We start from the raw sequence: 21,894 nt of genomic DNA on the forward strand, positions 1-21,894 counted from the left end.
ACAAGAGAACAAAACTAAAGCACTTTACATCCACAAATATATCATTTTATAAAACTGAGCCCAAACCAGTGGAATTAGGACTTAAGAACTGTACCTATATGATTTGACTAGTGTTTTTCTCCTTTGACATTCTGGACCTTTTTAGGTGTTTTTTTTCAAACCTTCTTTGAATTTATTTAGAAACATTAAGTAAGGTCCATATTTACATCCCATCTCATTGTCTTTCTGAAAGCAACTCTCATTTTCATCACACCTGTCTGATGGACCTTGTTTCATTTGAGCACTATGTGTTTCACAGAATCATAAAAAACTGAATGGAAGAGACTGCAAGAGGTCATCTAATTAGTTCACTTGCTCCACGACAAAACCAACTGTATGTCAGTAATTCAGATGTTTGTCTACAGTCTTCTTACAGACAGCTCATGATAGATACTCTACAATCCTCCTGAACAGTCTATTCCAATGCTTGGTGAGTTTTAATGTTAGAAAGTTTCTTCTAATATCCAATCCCAAATCTTTCTGCAATTATTTTTGTATTACTCCTTTTCTATCCTCCATGTATATGCTGAGAGAGATTATTCACTTAGTATTTGAAACAGCTTTTTTACACATTTGACAACTGTCATAAATTCTCTAAAATAAAAGACTCGTTCTTCAATATTTCCTTGCAGGTCATGTTTTCTGCTTGCCTCATCAGTCTCTATTCAGGACTGCCAACCTCTTTATGTGCAGCTAGAGACAATACTCCAATTGAAGCTTCCCTCAGTGCGCAGAGAACAAGATTACTTCATGTGTCTGATAAATTATACTCCTAGCAGTAGTGTACCTACTGCTGGGGTATTTTCTCTTCCATGTTAGTGTGATACTGCTAAGCCATGTCCATGTTCACTTTGTCTTTCACTATAACTCTGAGCCATACCACAGAGCTGTGCCTAATGAACTGCTCCCTATTCTGTATTTTTGCTGTTGATTACTCTGCCCAAGCGTATAAACTTACACTTAATTCTTTTTGAACTTTTTGTACTTCATATCTAATCTGCCATAAGTATTTTAAATTCTAACCCTGTCCTCCAACATGATTTCAGCTTTTCCGATGTAGTATTTTCTGTGAAACTATGTATTTACTGTCTCTCCTGTTATCCAACTGATTAATAAAAATATTGAGTAACCTGAACATCCAACACACTGCAAAACTCTACTCAATACATCCTTCCATCTTGGCAGCGAACTGTTCACAATTAAAAATTTTTTAATCAAATGCACAGTATAGGTTAATAATGGACAATATTTCCCTAGCTTGCTTCTAAGAACACCATGAGACAGCAGTAGAACATGTACTGAAGTCAAAGTACACATCATCTGCTGCTCCTGCCTTATTCTGCAATATTTTTCTGTCAAAGAAGGAAATTAGTTGTTTTTTCTCAACAAATCAATACTAGTGTTATTCATATTCCTGTTTCTGTAATGTTTACAAATTGTTTGCTTGCTTATTTTTTCCACAATCTTTCTGGAAATTGATACTAAGCTGACTGGTCTATATTTCCCTGGCTCCTCTTCTGCAAGACAGGTACCATATTTGCTCTTTTCCCATCTTTAAGATTCCTGCATGTTCCCCCAAACCTCTCAGTTAATCTCAAACAGCTCTGCAACTGCATCAACATCCTCTGATGAAGGGCAGAAGCAGAACCAAACCCCAAAAAGTCAGAAGGATCATGAGGCCCTGCTTTCATGGTGTGTATTTGTACTGAAAATCAAGATAAGTGAGCTTTTGCCCTTCTGCTTCTCAGGAAATCAGGTAATTTGAAAATGCAGAAACTCTCTAAGTGCACTCTTACCTATCTTTCCTTATTGTCAGCTGACACCTTTCTTTCAGTATCATGCTAGCTGTAAGTTATATTGAACATTTTTAGAGAACACTGTTACAAAAAGACATTATATACTTTGGCCTTCATGGCATATTTATCGATCATTTTCCCCTTTTGCTGAGTAACAGACCAACTTATTTTGTAAGTGGCCTACTACAGTGTACTAACAATAGGGTATTGTTTTAAAAACAGTTCTGTTTTCATCCTCTGATAGTTGCTGCTGAGGTCTCTACAACATTAGAACCTTTTAATATGGAAGAAAGCTTTAGCAGCATTCACCTTGAATAACCAGATATGAGAAGCCTTAATTTTAAAGAATTGCGTTATGTCTATGCTTGTCCATTTTGAAGTTCTGCTTTTAATCAGACCTGAATGGCTGGTTTTATATATCTTTTATTTAAATTAATTTCAAAATTAATTTCAGCCTTGCTTTCATAAAATAAAGCTATGTTCCTAAGACCTTTAATGTTTGACAAAAAGCCTTGAAAGATGCTCCAAATATTTGTGACTGTCCTATAAGTCTTAAGATATCAATTATCTTGTCCTGAGGTAGATCACAGAAACTTTATGCAAAGACCAGGACATCAGTTCTTTTCAGCTCTAAATTAACTGAGTCTTAACAACATAAGAAAACCTGTATTTTAGTGGAATTAGGCCTAATTAAAGTATATTAGACAACTTACTGTCCATGCTTTCTTCCCTCTTCTTCAGCTCCTTGTATTTCCAATTTTCCTCTCCTGCAAGAGATGTAACATTGATTTAACTTGATATTGTCTCAGTCTTGGATTCCTTTAGATAGGCAAAATGTCAGTTTTAAAAACAAAAATTCTACACGCCTAGCAACTACAGGACTCATCCCACATCATTTAATGTAGTCACTTCAACTGACTATGCCATACACACTTTTATATTAAAAAAATATATAATTACCTTAATAAATCAACTTCAGTGCAATTTTTAGAACCTTTTAGAGGTTAGAATTTTTGATAAATAAGAGTGGGATAAATACTTGGTTTGAGCAAAGGATTTTTCTGGTCAGGTGAATTTCAATAATAGAGAACAAATGCTTTTGTGTATTTGGGTACCATGGTTAGTGAAAACTTTCTGCAGCTCTGTTTAACATATGGGCCATTTCAATGGCACTTTCATGTATTAGAATGGACTTTCATAAGGATACACAACTTGTAAGCAACAGTGTGGCAATCTCAGGGAAATAAACAGGAAAACTGTACAAGCAATGGTATAGAAAAATAAAATGCACAGAAAGCTTTCTACAATTAAGTTTAAAAGAACATTTCCATACACATTCTTTATAGTGGTATTAGGAGTAATGAATAACATACAATACATAATTCACTCCATCTTTAAATCCAACTACTGACTATAAATAGCTCTTAATTAAAATGTACTAGTAAAGTAGAAGACCTGATATATTTGTCACAAGTTTCAAGAGGATAAGACAATTCAGCTCCTAATAATTTTTAGTTTCAAACATCTAAATTTTTAATTGTTTGAGTCTTTGTCATTGACTAATTTTCAGCATAATCTTGTAACTTTAAAGAATACAAAGAAAAAGAATGAAGTAGATACAGATGTAACTGAGCAAGCAAATTTCTCTAAGTCTTTTTACTTGTACATCCCCATGCTTTCCTTTTTATCTAGTATATACAAACAATAAGAACACCCGTGGGCCCCTAAGGGACTGTGATTCTGCTTCAGCTTCCTTGCAGGTGTGGCTTTGTTCCTTGCTGGACTCTCTCTTTCATTTTGTAAAGCAAGCCTCCAATACTTAATAACTTAGTCTGTGCTACTCTTAAAAAGTCTAGTTACAGTGAGCCATGAAGCAGAGAGCTATGTGATCTGCCAAGTGTTTAAAGAAAAAAAATATTTGAAATAAAGGCCACAACCTTTAAAATATCTTTACAGAGAAGTTTTCTTTAAAATATAGCATTATTACATCGGTATCTTAGCCTCTCATGCAATCTAAGAAGTGTTAAGTCTATTCCATTATGAGTTAATGTTGATTTTGACTAATCAGTTAAAGGTAATTGCTAATATATGGAACATATAATAGTGAGTGAATTTTTTACTTATCTAGATTTTCTTAAGTGAAAACTAAAAATAGTTATTTCTATTTGTGGTCTGTTTATTTTGCATTATCCTGCTCAACAATGTTCCTATCACTGAAATACTTATCCTGAAACATCAAAAAAATCCTTAGCTGTAATTTTATTTTTACTGGCTGTTTTACATTAACTAAAACACTTCAGGAGCTGAAGTTTTGGGAATGCTTTGTAATGAACAGATTAAATACTGAGCCAGAAGTAAGCTGACCAGGGAGGGAGGGAGGACAGGAATCTCATGGACACACAAGATGCTGATTTAGGGCAGAAGTATGGATGGCCCTCTGGAATTCTCTCCATTCACTAGAGAAGAGGGCGTTGGGAGTTTAGATTGCTGTGTCTTAAAGCTACTCCTTATGAATATCTTCTTTATTCCCTCTATGTTATACCAATAGGTATAACTCCCTCTATATTATACCACAAGATAACTTTATTCTGCAAATTCTGACTGTTCCTGAAATGTTGACAGAGCATGTGCTTTCTCCTACATATGCTTTAAACCCTCTTCTTCAACAGATGTCTTTTTCTAAAATGGTGAAAGACACACAGTCCAGCAATGAATGACTGTGTGTAAACCTAACTATAAAATGCGAAAAGCAACTCACTTCTTACCTTCTGCATTTCTCCAAAGACACAAAAAAAGAGTTGCAAGCCAAACAAAAAGGAAAAATTAAAGCAGACTAGTGAAGTTGGCAATGAGATTATCTGGAAACAAGAAAGCTAATAAAACAGTCTTAATAAATTATTTGCAGAAAAGTAATGAAATACCTGGAGAAATATGAAACATTTTGTATGCAAAAGATGAGAAACAGATGTATCAAACACTTGTTTAGGGTCAATTTTAGAAATATTTCTTCAACCTTGAAGAAATTTACAGCTAAATTTTACATTGATCACCCGAGAAAAGGTATAAAGTAAAAAGGCCACAAACACATTAATTTACCAGTCCTATAGAATTTAAATAACTTGTTACAAAGTTTTCCAGAATGTATGCACATATTTATGTAACCCCTATCTAAACAAGATTCCTTATAATTAGAAGAATTTTTTCTGTGGGATGAATTTCCATTTTAAGGAAAATCTACAGCTGTCGAGGGTCTACACTCAAACTAAGTTACTTCCTCCAGAATCATAACTTCCAGTGCTAGGACAAATCCCAACCTAACCTAGCCTAATGTACTACAGCAGGTGTTTGCTGGAGGTAAGTTTCTAAGCTAATGCCATTTCTAGGCAGCTCCCAAACTCCTCTTGCAAAGATCAACCCAAGAAGTTTCGATGACAGATAAAAATAGTACTGAATTCTGTCTGCTTTACATATTATTATTAAACATTCTCAATTCTACATTCACTGACAATATATCAGATCATGTAAAAGGTAAAATAAATAAAAGCTTTTCTAAAGCTGAGCTGGTTCTGCAAAGCTGCCTGTAAGAGAAACTTCTATTCCTCAAGTAGCCCTAAAATTAAAATTGGGACACAAAACCAGACAGCTGTACTATTGTTTTATATGGTAGTTTTACTACTCAGTATGAACTGGATGAATGCACCACTAAGGGTGGGTACTCCCTGTTTCTCACATGTGAAAAGAGAAGCTTGCACCGTTAGACACAAAACCTTCTTCTGATGGTGACTAATGGACATTTGCCTAAGCCTAAAAGTTTCAAGCAACTAATGTCCATAACAATGTGTGTTATAATACAAACAGATGCAGCTCTGCATACTCTGCTACAACTCAGGTCATATTACCTTGATGATTCTCCAGATCCATATCAAGTCGTTGAATAACCTTTTTAAAATGGTTTGTTTTCTCTTTTACTTCTGTCAGCCTGACAAATAGATAATGAAATCTAAGGTTAAAAATGTGTTGTAAAATATCTGGGTTTTTTAGACAAAAATGGAGAGAAAAATAAAACCTAAGTTTATCAAAACCAAAAGAATATCAGGAGGATTGCTGTTATTATAAAAGGTATATGTAAAGCACCTGTCACTTTAGTCCCTATATCTACAAAATATAAGTACTGCTGCTCTTTTTTATTAAAAACATTTTTTGTTGAGTCATCAGTAGTTCTTAACTTACTCAACTGGTCCCTCTGCTGGTTGCTGTAACAGCTTTGCAGAGGCACAACATAATTGGTAAATTGCAACAAAGAACTGTATTCCTTAAAAATTACCTACGTGTTCACTAAAATCCATTAAGAAATTGCCAAGTAAAACACTGTATTACATACTTAATCGAAGTGAGAAAAGAAATTATCTTAGAAACATTTCTATATAAATTCTCAAATATAATTCTCTGTTATTGTTTCTTTCCAAAAATTCTGTTAATCAATTTATTATCCAATTAAAAGTGTCAATGCATTAAAAATTAATCAATGATTACAGTTGAGAATACTGCTTAAAACAATTTAAATTTTTTTCTAGGAGATTTCAGGAATTATCTCAATTTTTCTGTAAAGAGAGAGAAATCAAAAGGCTCAAAATCACAAAAATATTGTATTGTTTTATCTCCTCCCCCAATACATTACTATTTATTATAAAATTTACCAGAGTATCTGGCAAATCTTCAGAAAGATCCAGTACCCAAGAATCAACAAGCAATGCCCTGTTACTCTTTGGAATTGAACTTTCTGTAAGCAACTTTGTAACTCTTAGGTTTTAACGACAGGTAACAAACAAACTCTTCAAAACATGACTGCAGCGTAATGTAGGCTCAACTTCACAGATGTCCCAAATGAGTAGGTCTTACAGATGAATACCTTCTTCAGCCTTAAAGAAATTTATGTCAGTGGTATTACGAATGTATATTCTCAAGGCACGTTCATAAGGCTAGGAAGTATCTTATTATGCAGATCTAAATGTCCTATCACTATAAAAGTTGTTTAGCTGAAACAGAAGGGTATATTCTGTTCTCTGTGAAAGGTTAACACTAGCAGAGGCTCGAAAATGTGGTGATGTTTTAACAGTCCATAGAAATAGGTGCTGGAATTCAGCTCTCTGTCTTTAGGCTCTAAATGTAATTGGTAGCAACAGTACAATGGGATTACTCACTGTCTTTCCATGCTTGCTATTTCTTGACTATCGTCCTTAACCTATAAAAAAGTATAACAACTTTAACGTACAAATTAAAATCTACAAATGAAAAAAGGAAAATAAAAAAAGATTTCTTAATTCAGTATACAGGGAACAGAAACTCAGCATATGAAATCACAAACTTGCTGTCACATTGTCCAACAACGGCTCTCCATTGAAGAGAAGTGATATGATTTAAGTGTTATGTCTTCCAAATGTTCTCCTGCTTTCTCAATACAAATTAAAAAATCAGACACACTTATCAGCGTTGTTCAGTCCAATAATCCATATAGTATATATGGATAGTTACATAACACAGCACAGACCCTTGTAAACAAACTAAATTGTTCCTGGATTAGTACGTCTGCTCAGTACCCCACAAGGATACTGTCTGGAGTTATGTTATAGAACTGTTCAATAGGATCAGTTTTGCCATACCAACATGACTGATGAATTGGAACAAGTCAACCAGCTGAAAAGCTGACTGTGCCAATTTTGCTTTAGCTGAAACTGAAACATCCCATCCAGCCAATTCATTAACTGTTCTTAATTCCAGATGATTTGTGCTGCTTAAAAAGCAAATAAAGGTAAGATTCAAACCCAAGTATTTTCAAATATTATAAACCCTTAAAATACTGACTCAGAGAATCTTTTACGTGATAACATTTCATGTTCTTGCCTGCTTTAGTAATCTCTCTCTTTCCTCCTGTGGAGATTCCATGTTCTTATCCTCAGCAATCATTTGATCTCGACGTTCCTCAAGCTCATGGAGCTTTTCATACAGCTGCACAGCCTCCTGTTTCACCTGGGAGTGTGCTATTTCCTGTTGGGAAAAGCAAACACCTACTAGCTATTTTCAGGTGGCAAGAGAGCATTGCACAAATTATGCTTTAGTTACACAACACTTATCTATACATTGAAAGTGAAGTGTATTTGTTACAAACAGTACAGAGACAGTATAAACAATAAACTTTATAATCCATATTCTCAATATTGCATTTTCTGGAATGGAATATCCCAGTCAGCTACTTCTTATTTTATGAGTTCATCCTCAGGCCAATTTTCTGAGTAGTTTTACTACTTCATCATTTCTAGGGGATCACAAACCATATACAGTATTCAAAAGGACTGGAAAAATGTCTAGTAGTATTTGAAAATTATACTTTCTGAATATATACATGACTGTATGCTTCAGCTCATAGATCCTTTGATCCATGAAAGACCAGATATAAGAAAATTCTCCTCAATCTAGCAATATGACAGTGTATTAGAAGTTTGTGTTCATGTATATATGTGGGATAAAAAATATCTTGGCAAATACTACTTTGTGCTTCAAATGCCAGTTGCTTTTGAAATGGAATGTGGACCAAGAAAATCATTCTTATACATCCTGAAAGTTGAAAACATATTGAAAAATTAGGTCTCACAAATCCTTAAGAAGGATGTGAATGATAATTTCCTGTTTATCTTCAGAGAGTAATTCCAAATCAATCAGATGTCACACAAAATATGTGAAACTACATGAGTAACTAAAGCTAGGAAATCTCACCATTGCTATCTAAATTTTGTACTTGGCATCTAGCAAAAACAATTTTTATCCACAAGTGATTAGAAATTATTGGTGGAAAACAGACAGGCAGCTTTGCCTTCCCCTTCTAGAGCATGATCCTACAGTATCTGATAATATAAGGAGAAAGATTATAGGTATTATTTTGTATTATTTTTTATACTAGAGTTTAGCCAAGATTGGTACAGAGATCACTTGTTATCATACATACAGCTCTTAGAGCCTCCTCCTTTACATTTAGTGCATCCAATTCCTGCTGTTGAACAACCAGTTCCTAAAAAGGAAGAAAATGCAAAATTCAGATAAAAATTACTACTTGATGAGATTACTTTTTTGTTCTGCAACTTAGTATTATAAAATGCTGTAAAACATCTCACTGCTGCTTTTAAAAATTTAGAAGACAAGACTGTGTCCAGCTTCTCCAAGTAACTCAGATATAATATCCACTGACTTTCAGCATCCAACTTTTCCAGTAAACTCTTATGATTGTTACTTGCAGCTGGGCTATAACCAAAAAATTGCTTGCCCTTTTTCCACTATTCTTCTTATAATCAGTACTGAGTGTGGAATTTACCATTTCTACTTCAGAAGTTTAAAGTCAGATTTTAGAATCTCAACTAGCCACCACAATTTCTTCATAGTCCAGAAAGAAACAGGTAGGCCCTGACTAGCGATTCAGCTCATTCTAAGACACCTGAGAAGCACTGGCCTCAAAAGATGCCTATCTCTCTGTACAGACTATACAGAGAAACTTTCTAAGACTGTATGCCTGAAGCTAGATGATCCCAGAGAACCTAGAAATCTTACTGCTTTTGTTAACATTAGGATTAGTGAAGTCACAAAAATTTTATAAAGCCCATTTCATTTTTCTGATGCATTCAGATGTACAACAAGAACAACAAAAAACCCCAGTCAGATTCAGTTTTGTACACGGAAAGAAAACTTTCTACTCAAGTGAACTAAAAAAATTGCTGGGGTTTTTCTCCCTTTTGCTTGCTTTTTACACATGATGAAACATCTAAGCACTACAGTGGCTTTTAAAATCTGCACGTCAGTCCCCAAATTTAAAAGGAAAATGATGCGCATCATTTGTTCTTAAAATAAGAAATACAAAAAGACAAAGTATTTGGTTTTAGTCAATTGCTCTATTTATTTTTCAGGCACTTCTACAATTGATTAAGGTACCAGCAAGCTTTTTTATTGTATTACTAGGCTCTCAAGCTCTTTAATATTTAAATTGTATCTGGAACCAATGGAGCCAGACTGAGAAACATTTTAGGTAAGTACAATGAAACAAACCAACCTGGGAGAGTTTTTCATTTGCAGCCTTCATCTCCATATATTTAGCTTGATTTTCCTGTGACATGTCTTTTATTATGTCATCTGCTACAACCTTTTCACGTTCGATATCTTCTTCTACACCTTGAATTAACTTTTCTGTGCTGTAAAAATAGAACGTTTTTGTAACTTTCACTAGTTGATGTTTATTTTAAGCACCCATTTCAAACTCTGGTATTCCTCCAGCCTCACTGAAATGATCCTTCAACACAAAAACTCCACAGACTCCAGAAAAAGGAGTTACCTACTTGTATCTAATCTTCTTGGAGTTGGATTAGCTATATAAACATTCACACCATGGAATGCAAAAGATGAAGAATTCTTTGCCCTTGCAGTATTTACATAGCACTTTCCAACATTCCCACTCTGTCTACCTGCGTAGTCCCCAATACTGTCAAAAGTATACTACTCCCTCTCAGTTGCTCTCAATCAGTGAATTCCTGGAACAAGAACAGGCAGTTTGAAATAAAGAAGCTGGTATGTGATTTGTGAATGCACATAAAAAAAACATATTATATAGGTATCAGGACTTGATGGTACTGGATAATGATGATAAGATGACTTTCTTTTAGCAATGAGTTGTGGATTCCTTAAGAATGGAAAGTGGCTTCCAAGTCTTAGGCAGTATGGAGCTTCTTAACCATGCAAGAACTAAGAAATTAGCCATTCCTGACATTCTTGATTCATGACTTTAATCTTGTTAGGAAATCAATAGGCTGCAACCATAAAAACTTTTCTACCACAGCAGCTGCAGTGAGCTACAAGCAAATGTTTTAGCAGATTCAATGAAGGCATAAAGAGTTGTTCTCACCGTTTCATGTAATGTCTAGTAATTTCTATGAAATTCCTGAAAGCTAGAGAGTCAATTTGAGAACATAGTTAAAGATAAAGGAAATTAGAAAAACTCCTGAGACCCTGAAGAGTATACCTTCCTTCCCTTCACAGTTCATGAGAAATTGTTTATACTGTTTGCTTGTTTCCAGAGTAACTTCTGTGATTAAGAATGACAAAATCAGCTGGATACCTTCCTTCAGGATTTATTTTTCTGCTATTTTTCATTAACTCTTCCTGAGTTGCAAGATGCCAAAAATTTTAAATTGTGTAACTGACACTATCAGACCAATGATTGCAGCCAAGAATGCCCTCAGGCTTAAAAGATGATGAAAAATAGTGGAACTGCATAAGGATAATCTCAGGGTAAGTGAATAATGTGTCCTGGTTTCGGCTGGGATAGAGTTAATCTTCTTCCCAGTAGCTGGTATAGTGCTGTGTTTTGGATTTAGGATGAGAATAATGTTGATAACACACTGATGTTTTGGCTGTTTCTAAGGGGTGTTTACACTAGTCAAGGACTTTTCAGCTTCCCATGCTCTGCCAGGTGCACAAGAAGCTGGGAGGGGGCACAGCCAAACTGGCCAAAGGGCTATTCCACACCATATGGCATCATGCGCAGTATAGAAACTGGGGGGATTTGGCCAGGGGGGAGCGGTCACTGCTCAGGGAGTGGCTGGGCATTGGTCAGTGCGTGGTGAGCAGTGGCAGCACTTTTTTTTCCTGGGTTCTGTTCCTCTTTTGTTGTTTTCCTTCTCATTACAATTTTTAAATTATTATTATTTTTTTTCCTTTTTCCCAATTATTAAACTGTCCTTATCTCAATCCATGAGTTTTCTTACTTTTGCTCCTCTGATTCTCTCCCCCATCCCACCAGAGGGGAGGGTGAGCCAAGTGGCTGTGTGGTGCTTAGTTGCTGACTGAAGCTAAACCACGACAAATGAAAATTTCATAGAAGCAGAACAGAGCTGATGTTGGAATGGACTTCTAAAGGTCATCTAGTCCAGCCACACTACTCAAAGCACAGTCACCTAGAGCAGGTTGTCAGTGTCTTGTTCAGGCAGGTTTTGAATATCTTGAAGGATGGAGACCCCACAACCTATCTGGCTATGTTTCCATGTTTGGCCACTCTTACAGTAAAAAGAGTTTTTTCTTACATTTAAATGGAATTTCCTGTTCTCCAATTTGTGGCCATTGTCTCTTGTCCTGCCCTTGGGCATCACTGAGAAGAGATCAGCTCCACTTTCTTTACTCCTGCCCATCAAATGTTTACTTTGATAAGATACCCACTAAGCCTTCTCTTCTACAGAGTAAACAATTCTAGCTCCCTCAGGCTTTCCTCCTAGTTTTCACCACTTCCAAGGAATTCTCAAAATAGATTCAAAAGTGTAACCAGTCTTCCAACTGGCTTCAAGAAAGATCTATAACCTCCAGGAATCTGAGGATGTTAGGTAGAAATTCTGTCAGGTTAGCAACCCATGCTGCACAGATGAAGAACTCATGCTGATGATAAAGAAACAAATCAAAGTGATATCTCCCACTTTCTGTGGCAAATTCGGAGTGCACTGGGACTGCCCAAGAAATACTGGATGGTTTTAACATAACATTAAATGGAACACCCTCTTGAGAGTAAAAATGGGTTGTTCAGACCCAGTCCAAAGAATGAGGCCCTCACTGTAACTACACCAGTTAATGAATGGATAATTATGTTACACTTGCTAGTGGAAAGGAGTAATTTTTTAAGTGAAGTATATTCTTAAGCTATGAGAGTAGTTTGATTCAAGACCCTCTGGAAGGCACAGAACTGGGAGTTGGCAGGGAACTTTCACGATACTTCTTTATTGGAGGCTCCTCATCCCTTAATCTGGGCCTATGAAAGCTGTTGCAAGGTTTCAGCAGTGACAGTTTCTCTCAAATCAAGCCCAACTGAAGATATGACAGAATGAAAACAGAGAAATTGCAATGAAGAATTCAAGAAAATGTTAAGGTTGCTGATTTCCAGAATAAATCTCCACACTACATGGAATTCCCCTAAGAGACTGTCAGTACTGATCATAGGGAGCTTGTCTTTAAGTACAAACAGGGTGCCTTTTCCTAGAGATCACGGGGGCATTTAGGGTGGGAGAGAAGAATACCTCTTGCTACATTTCTCCTGTGTTCCAAAACACCATGTGGAAGCAGCAGTCACCGTTGAGGGCAGTGGTGTCTCCAAGCTCTACTGGATTTTTCTCATCTATGCCTGAGACTGCAAGTATGCATGGCACAGTAAGGAAAGAAAGCCTACTTTTCCAGCCCCACCAACGTAAACTGTTTGTGGACACATTACAGAGCAGCCTCTTTACCTGAGGCAAGTCTCTTTTTCCTGTGTGATATGGACTCCTGGCTAAATACTTCAAGGTGATCCAGTATGTCCTTGGGACTAGAAATGTCTGACTTAGCTGTGATGCATCTTCTCTGGTAGAAACTTTTTGACAGAAGGTTAAAACTCAGTGATTTTTCTAAGAGGCAATAAAAATACCAGCAATGGCTGTCACAGGAAGACAATTCATTACCGCTAGTAATTTGAAGACTACTGATGAAGCTGAATCAGAGATGTGGCTTGGAAAAGTTGCAGAATATTCTGAGATATTAAGCAAAAAATCAAAGTGGTAATAACATCAAAGAAGGATAGCGGGTAAAATGGTTTCTACAGCCACATATTTGAGAGGAATGGAGAATGAGAGGAGACTGAACCGTTTTGTGGTTTGATGCTGTGCATTGGAAAGAATGAGGCTTAGAGAATGAGCACCAATGCAAGAAAAAATTTATTGGACATAGTGTTTGTGTATCAATATAATCCCTTTTCTGACTTGCATATAGACATGCTCTCAAAACAGAGCAAGTATAATTTGCTTTTAGAATTTCTTCCTAAAATATAGCCCATATAACAGATGTCCTTAAGTGCCTGTAATTCTTTGTAAATAATGAGCTTTATATATCACGCCCTCCAGCTCCTCTGATGTTGATGTTTCCAAAATACAAGAATTTAAGTTAATACAGATTTAGTTAAGTTAATACAGATTTAACTAACTACTAGGGATCTTTACTTGAGTATGCAACGATCTTGAAGTTTTCTTCATTTGGTGACTGATCACATAAAAAATACAAGTCTTTTCCTGCCTCCATCATTTAATTGATTATAACCCAACTTGCTTGTAAATTCCCAGTGGCATTTTAACTCAGTGCTTCCTATGTGATCTGGAACTTGACACTTGAGCATACTACTATTAGACTTTCCTATTGGCTGCAGGTCCAATTAAATCCAAGATGATTATAAGAAGTTGCTCAACCTAGTCAATCTTTTGCTAAGGGTTTTCTAGGTTTATTATTTTTTTACACTGCCTGCTTATTCATCAGGTACAAAGGTTGAACAAAAACAAAGTGCTGTTGCATCATATTATTTCTTGTCAGTGCACTGAAAAATCTACACATGTGTACATATGCTGCCTCTAAGAAGCAACAGAAAGGTAAGACACTTGGCACATCTTTCTCAAATTGTAGGCAAAGATTTATTAGTATAACTTTGTTGCTAGACTGGAAGAAAATACATCTTGAGATACATTAAAAGTTCAGGAATTACTACGAACCTTGGACATGCCAAGTTGTTAAGTAAATTGTACTTCAGTAGAAAGCTGGGGAACAGTCCATTTCTTCTCTGAAAAGCTGACTACCTGATTATGTAAACTCCATTACATCCCTAAATCTGCCTTTTCCTTTACAAATGCAAAAAACTCAATAGGAATTACATTACTATTAAATGATAAAATCTTTAAAAGTTCTCTGAGGAAAACTTTTTAAGAAAACGCTTCTAATTACAAGGAAATGTCAAGGTATTACCAATGTATTGCCAGGCTCAGTTTCTTTCCAAAGCAATTACTTTAAACAGCAATTCTTTAAGTCTGGTTCTAGCAAAAAGCTAAACTGCAATTAAAATTACAGATGCTTTCCTGTTCTTCCACTGATTATACGGCTTCCCACACACACAACGCAGGAAATTAAATTTGTAAGAAAACCCCTAACTTTTCAGTAGAAACTAAAATAAAAAATAGGAACTATGTTTTTGACTTACATGTACAGTCAATTTTTAGACAGGAAAAGGATTTTTCAAGTTAATGGCACTGCCTTCATTCAGATGTTAATTTTTTGCTTGAAGTTTTGAAAAACTTTTAAATTGACTTTCATTTTCAACTTGTTATTAACTTACACACTAACTTTTAAAATAGTATTTTAATATATTTTTCCCACTCTGTTAAAGACAGTATTTTTCTTGAAATCTGAAAAATACAATAATACTATTAATCTGTGTTTCTAGATTGCCTGGTTAAGGACCGCTCTGTTTCTGAACATCTTGGAAGCGGTATCTTTAAGGTCCAAGTATGCCATGAGATCCAACATAGCTTATATCGGGAGTTCTCAAACTGCATCATGTTTTCCACTAGCAACATACAAAATGGCTCCAAAACATATGTAGGCCACCAGTACCATCACTGACAAGAACAAGACCTAATACAGAACGTAATACCACAGTGGCTGCTGCTGCTAGTACCCCTTGTCCCTGCCACTGATAATGTCTTACAAAAAGGTTTATAAACTCTTTTTGCATTTAATGTAAATTTCCAACAGCAGTAGAAATGCACAATGGATCTGAGCAGAATAAGTGGCATTTATCTTCTTTCTAAGAAGTCAGTAAGTTTCCAGGCTGACTCAGTTAGGTCAGTCCTCAGACACACAAATATATAGAAGCAATCAATTACACTTGACCAATTTGTTCTGTGACCTCATCTACTGCATACTGATCAGCAAAGGCCTCCTGGCACTCTTTTTAAGGATTGGTGGAGTTTTTTTAAATCTGACTGGCTGCCTATATTTAGCATTGTTTGTGCAATTGAGCTTCCTTCTTAATTTCCCCCACCTTCTCTGTCAAATTCAATGAATACTCTCTATAGCCCAGGATACAATAGGCACTTTAAACAAGTATCTTACACCTTACCTTTTGGGTCTTGTTTAATCTGGACAATAGAAATCTGGGAAGGAGATACTGACGTTCACTTAGCTCACTATCTTTTCTCTTCAGATGCTTAAGAAGTGTAAAAATGAAGAGATAACCTACCTTTTACATAATATTCTAATTCAAGTCTGGCATAAACAGGGACTGATTTAACATCTGACAGAGATGGTTTAACATTCCTGTCCAAAAGGAGTAGATCTTGCAAATAACGCCTGATTCAAAGGGGATCGATAAGTGATACTTTCTCTGAGAGAAGTTAATGTCACAGTGAATACCGTTTGTCAGAAAAGCTTTCCTGACTCTCAAAAAATAAGGTTCAAATCTGCACAAAAACTCCAGCACAAGAGACTCAACCATGTTTACTTAGTTCCAAAGATCAGAGCAACAACTACACCTTCATAATACAGAGGTCCAGGTTTATGTCATATGATACATGTTATATTATGGATAATAAAGAGATTAGAAGATCACTCTACTAATTAAAAATTCACAAAAACTGCTTAATAATGGACGTAAGAACATAAGACAAATCTGACTGCACAAACCAACAATCCATCTAGTATAGTATTCTGCCTCTGTCAGTGTCAACAAGAGAAATTATTCAGGGAGAGCATGCAAGCCTGAATACTTTCTGCAGTTCACTCCTGTCATAGTCTTCCAGTACTCATAATTGCTTTAACAGGGATATTAATGAGTACATCCCTGCCTATTTGTTTTATCCATTTATGAAACTGTTGTCTATTAACTTCCCTAATCGATCCCTTTTCTATTTGCTGATACAGTCTGCTCACTGGATTTTAGGTTTGGGTCAGTGAAGTGAAAGCTGAATGCATTAATTCTAATAACCTATGTTTTTCCTCTTAATTTTACATTTCATAGTATCTATGTAGAACAACATTTATCAAATTATCATTGAAATAACTGTATCTATTAGTTTATTAAACTGTCACTACAGACGACACTGGTATTCTGGTCTTGGTATACAAAAGTGTTGTTTTTTGCTAGGCTTTAAACATGAAACTCTCTTGGCTTGTGATCTGTGCTGGAACACTGTTTTTGAATCCAGTCACTGCTGACTGCAACATTACTTCTCAAACTGTAAGTTTTATATGTATGTAAATTACCCTTATTTTTGAAAAATACACTAGAAGCTAAAGGCATTTTTAAAACTACCTTGTAAACATAAAATTCCTGAAGAAAGAAGCACGTAGAGACAAATAAGAAGACATGGTTTTCTGCAAAATGGACAACTAGCTGCTGGCAGTCATTATAAGTGGATGAATAACACTGAAACATATTTGAGGTGTATATCTCTGTCAAATCTCTCTGCAGACAACAGGAGCGCCTCCTTTATCTTTTTGGAATAGACCTAAAAAGCAACAGTTATTCGAACAAGGCCAACTATTGCTCAAGTTGGAGAGATTTACTGAGTTAGCACTTGCCCACATCAGGTCCAAATGTACATAAGAAATTGTAAAGGTTTTTTTTCAGAAATTAATTTAATGGATTTTGTATTTATTGGGGAATGGAGGGGAAGGAAGAAGTCTTGATTAACAGTCAATTGATAAAACTGGTATTGCACTATTTGCTCTGACTCACTGCCTACAGGTCCAGTACTGTATCTACTGCTTGTTCATCTTTGGGACAAACATGAAGAACAAAAAAACCCACACAGTGGGTATATACAGAGTAGAAAAGGCACTCCACCTACATTTGGTTTTAAATAAGCTATCTAGACTCAATCTGGTCACAGCAGTAACAAGCTGAACATAGGCTACTTTTTTAGGAAGAGGGATCACAGAATCACAGAATCGTATAGTTTGGAAAAGACCTTTAAGATCATCGAGTCCAACCGTAAACCTAACACTACCAAGACCACCACACAACCAATCTGTTTCCAGTACTTCGAATCTCCTTTAAAGCCAGTTCAGGTATCTTGACACTAAACTGTAGCCTGCAGTGATGCATACATCTACATATAAAGAAATCTACTCTTTTCAGAAAACAAAAATGTATCAAGGTATTGAGAGTAAATACTCTCAAACCTGAAAAGACTGCAGCTATACTAAACTTCAACCCAGAAAACCAGAATTAAGTGCTATATTTATAATTTAAAAATATATTAAATGTTTTCTTGAAGGTCTGCTCCAAAGATGTTTTAAGGAGTAAACATAGCTGTTTTTAAAACAAAACAATACATTTGAAAAAGCATATTTGAATTAATTTTCAGCCTTGAATCCACTTCCTCTATGATACCTTCTTTCCAGATTATGTGGGAAAGGAATCCTTTTTCTACCCAGCCAACATTCACATAGAATTCTAAAACAGACAGCCCTACTAATTCCAAAATAGCATGCCAAACTGGTTATATTTTGGATGATCATTACATAAAGAGCCTTGCATCTCAAACAGAGTTTAAGCACCAAGTGATCTGGAACTTCAGGTCTCGATACACTAGGAGGATTCATTCCCCTGTATCACCAGACAACGAGTATATAAAAAAAACCCATAAATAAAATTGCATGAAGAACAGTAGAACTTTTCTTTTAAAATGCTGGCATTAAAAAATACAAGAAAGATTTTTCATGCCCTTAATAGTCACCACTGAGACATTTTCATCACTGGACTTCCCTACAGTATTTAATTGTTGTAATTCTCTTTTTTTCAACAGGTCACTTGTGAGGAGTCTGGAAAGAAGCTGTCTAATGTCCCCACCAACCTTTTCCAAAACGTTACTAAATTAAGCCTCAAAAATAATAAAATCATTCTAAAAGATAGTGACAAAGAGATTCTTCAAAGCATTATTAACCTCACTGAACTTTATCTGAGTGAAAACATGATTACTGTACTGTATAGTAACAGCTTCTGCAATTTGACAAAACTCGTAATTCTGGATATCAGCAACAATCATATTAGCACAGTTCATAAAGCAGCATTTGCAGGATTAAATCAACTGTCAGTGTTGAATCTATCCTATAACATGATTACTCAACTAGATTCAGATGTATTTACTTCTCTAAAAAGTCTGACAGTTTTAGATCTACAGTATAACTTTCTGAAATCTTTTCATATAAAATCGCCTTTTAAATTGACTAAAATAATTTTAGCTGGAAACCCATGGACCTGCTCCTGTGACCTCCTTGATTTACAGATATGGCTAACTGCCTCCAACGTGACAATGGGTAAGTTTTGGTAAGAGCAGCATTTCATACTTGTTTACATCAAACAGCCTTATCTTGTTTTTTCCTGATCTGGATAATATCAACTTATCTGTATTTTGCAGTAATACATTAGCTATCCATGAAAATTTTTTAATTAGAGTGCCAATTAATTAGCAATATCTCATAGCCTTTCCACTGCTCACATTCACAGAAAATGAAAACAGCACAAGATGTACATTCCCAAACACCAAGGAAAAATTTTCCATCAAGATGGCAGCTATCCAACCAGCTGAATGCAAAACTGAAAAAGCTTCTTTAGAAAACACTGTAACTTCCACTTCTGCCATTAAGCTTAAAAGTAGGGCCTTACTAACAGTTCTGACTCCAAACAACATCACTGGAAACAATGGTACACATGCAGGTAATATACTGATGTTTTGCTTTACTACTTACAGGCTGTTTGATTTGCTGTTCCATGATTTCATACTGTTTTGTATTCCTAGCACACTGTAATTCTTCCATAAAAGCCAGGGTTACAAAACAAGTGTATTTCCAGGTTTTTGTAGACTGTACACACATTATGGTGAATGCTAAGCTCTACTGAATAAGTGTTCAAAATGGACAAACCACACCTGAATTCTCAAATGATACTACAAACTGATGATGAAATTTCAAAGCCTTCAAATTCAGATAATTGTCCAGCTCTCTGCCTAACAGAACTGGGGAAGCATCTTTAAAAAAAATTCAATTATGTCTTCCAAACTAACTGCTTTCTAGATGTAGCTGTCTTCTTAAAATGTGAAAGACGGAGCCTATTAATTTTACTCCTGCCCTCGACTGCATTCAGTGTAAAGGACACGGATGTGCCCATCCCATATTCTTTGAAAATTTCAGTGATAGTCTCCTTACTTTTGTTCACCTTTTGATGTTAATTCCATCGTCACTCTATACTACTCTAGCTTTTCTTTTGGAAAAGTCAATTTTTTTTCTTACATGTAAATTAATGTTCTTCTCCACTCTTCCACACTGAAATTCTTTACTTCTTGCTTCTGGCTAAAGCAGAAGAAATATCAATCTCCAGCTACATACACAAATTGTAAGCCACCACTGCCACAGACTTCTTTTACTGTAGCAGCTATAATCTATTTTAGGACTGTGGCCAGCACACAAAACCAGCTTCTAAATAAAGACTATTGGCAACTACAGTCTACTGAAATTTTTATTATAAAAGAAATACAATTGAAAGGATAAGCCAAACAAAAGATGTAGTATTTTAGGGTGCAGACATCATCAGCATACAGACATTTAAGCCTGGGAAATAGAATTTGAAGTCAATTACTGATTTTTTTTTCCAAAACCCAATCTTGGAATTTAAATTTTGAAAAAATGATTATTTTATCTTTTATATGTCCCCAGAATTTTATCTGACTTTGAAACTATTATTTAATTTTTATAAATATGCACAGTGGATTTATATTGCTAGGAAATATCAGATGTACATGCATTTTTGGTCTGAGCGATACTACTGACTCCCTAATAACATAGCAATAACATTATACTAAAGCTTTGGAGACATCAGTAATTCCCCTATTATTGCTTATTTTGTGTGTTCTCAATCTAACTATGAAAAAATTCATACTAGAGTTCTTGCTGGTATTCCTCATGAAGATAACTCTTCTTTTTTTCCTGTCTGTTTTAAAGAGTTACCACTTCTGGGCAAAAGTTGGACCTTCCTAGCGGGTGTGCTAGGGTTTGTCCTAAGCACTACACTCCTGATTTTTACTGCTATAAAATGCCCGACATGGTATCGCTATTTGATCAGCTACAGTCACCGTCGTCTGGAAGAAAATGACTCAGAGATGTTTGAACAGGAGTTCTCAGCTGACATGAGTTCTTCTCCTACAGTATCGGGTACAAACAATGAAGATCCCATAGTAATATTTGAGAAAATTCCTGCATTTGTGCCTGGGGAAGATGGATTTATTGAGGATAAATACATAGATTCTTATGTAAATGAGGAGAGTTAATGTCCTAAGCAATGGATGATGAACTGACTTTTCAAAACTGTAGTACATTTGTACTTCCATATTACGCTACCTATGTACAATACAAAATGAAGCTAAGCAGTCCATCTCCTTTCATCTTGTCAAATCCATAACAAGGTACTGCTGCATGAATCATGAAGCTAAAAAATGTGGTGATGTGCACGCATTAGTGTCATAACAAATATTTCAAAACATGCAAAAAATACTCATAATCCACCTATTTGGTCATTTATGGCGGGAGGGGCTTACTGTATATTGCTTAACATGAACAAGTCTTTACAAAGTAGCTTGTGAAGCTGGCATAATCACTAAGGCTTTATATGTGAAGAAGTCCAGAAAGGAAAAATAATTTCTATAAAATGTTGAAACAGACCACAGCCAGACTGAAGACTGAATCCAAATCAATGGTGTCACAGCTCAGTAGTCTATTAGTCAAAACTAACACAATCAGACAACAGAGCATTTGGGGTTTTTTTTACCTGAATTAGCAGAGCAAGAAAGACCAACTGCTCCACTCCCTTAAATGTGTCTACATACAGTACAAAGATAAATCATCATTACTGCATATCTAATGACTTTATGCTTAGGTTGCTACTGAACCAATTTTTTTTCTCTTCATATTTTCTTAACACTTAAAAATGCATTCAGGGGTAATAACATCTGAGCTGTTGAAAACTGCAGTATTATTGAAAAATGACTTAATATTAAATGGTAAACTGTTTTTTAAAAGTGCTTATTTATACATAAAATCTCATCGTTGACATTGCTCTTACCGGCAACAAGCAGAATCATATCTGTTTCTCCTGCACATCTCCTGTCCCTAAATTAAATATCTCAGAAACTCACCC

The 21,894-nt window shown here is 35.5% G+C and overlaps 2 protein-coding genes across 4 annotated transcripts in view; one reads left to right on the plus strand and one right to left on the minus strand.

Annotated features, from left to right (window-relative positions):
• The window catches only part of IFT74 (intraflagellar transport 74), a 40,531-nt gene that overhangs the window by 13,220 nt on the left and 5,417 nt on the right, over positions 1–21,894 (minus strand). For all 3 annotated transcript variants that reach the window (XM_075527241.1, XM_075527239.1, XM_075527240.1), the window contains exons 9-14: positions 9,928–10,066; positions 8,836–8,898; positions 7,737–7,880; positions 7,037–7,077; positions 5,735–5,814; positions 2,549–2,602 (exon numbers count right to left, since the gene is read on the minus strand). In XM_075527241.1, coding sequence (XP_075383356.1) covers positions 2,549–2,602; positions 5,735–5,814; positions 7,037–7,077; positions 7,737–7,880; positions 8,836–8,898; positions 9,928–10,066 — 521 coding nt within the window. The remainder of the gene's footprint in view (positions 1–2,548; positions 2,603–5,734; positions 5,815–7,036; positions 7,078–7,736; positions 7,881–8,835; positions 8,899–9,927; positions 10,067–21,894) is intronic.
• On the plus strand, positions 14,273–21,028 carry LRRC19 (leucine rich repeat containing 19). Its single transcript, XM_075527242.1, has 5 exons — positions 14,273–14,299; positions 16,846–16,938; positions 18,512–19,022; positions 19,213–19,422; positions 20,703–21,028. The coding sequence occupies exons 1-5, from the start codon at positions 14,273–14,275 to the stop codon at positions 21,026–21,028; spliced, it is 1,167 nt and encodes a 388-aa protein (XP_075383357.1).

This window comes from Mycteria americana, chromosome Z (genome assembly GCF_035582795.1).
Source record: "Mycteria americana isolate JAX WOST 10 ecotype Jacksonville Zoo and Gardens chromosome Z, USCA_MyAme_1.0, whole genome shotgun sequence".
Lineage (NCBI taxonomy): Eukaryota > Metazoa > Chordata > Aves > Ciconiiformes > Ciconiidae > Mycteria > Mycteria americana.

What these genes read in the sequence shown, in the direction of transcription:
- LRRC19 (XM_075527242.1), top strand. Translation starts at nt 14,273, where the DNA reads ATGCTGCCTCTAAGAAGCAACAGAAAG. An exon ending in GCAACATTACTTCTCAAACT is followed by an intron (nt 16,939 to 18,511) that starts GTAAGTTTTATA and finishes TTTTTTCAACAG; the next exon opens with GTCACTTGTGAGGAGTCTGG. An exon ending in AAACAATGGTACACATGCAG is followed by an intron (nt 19,423 to 20,702) that starts GTAATATACTGA and finishes TCTGTTTTAAAG; the next exon opens with AGTTACCACTTCTGGGCAAA.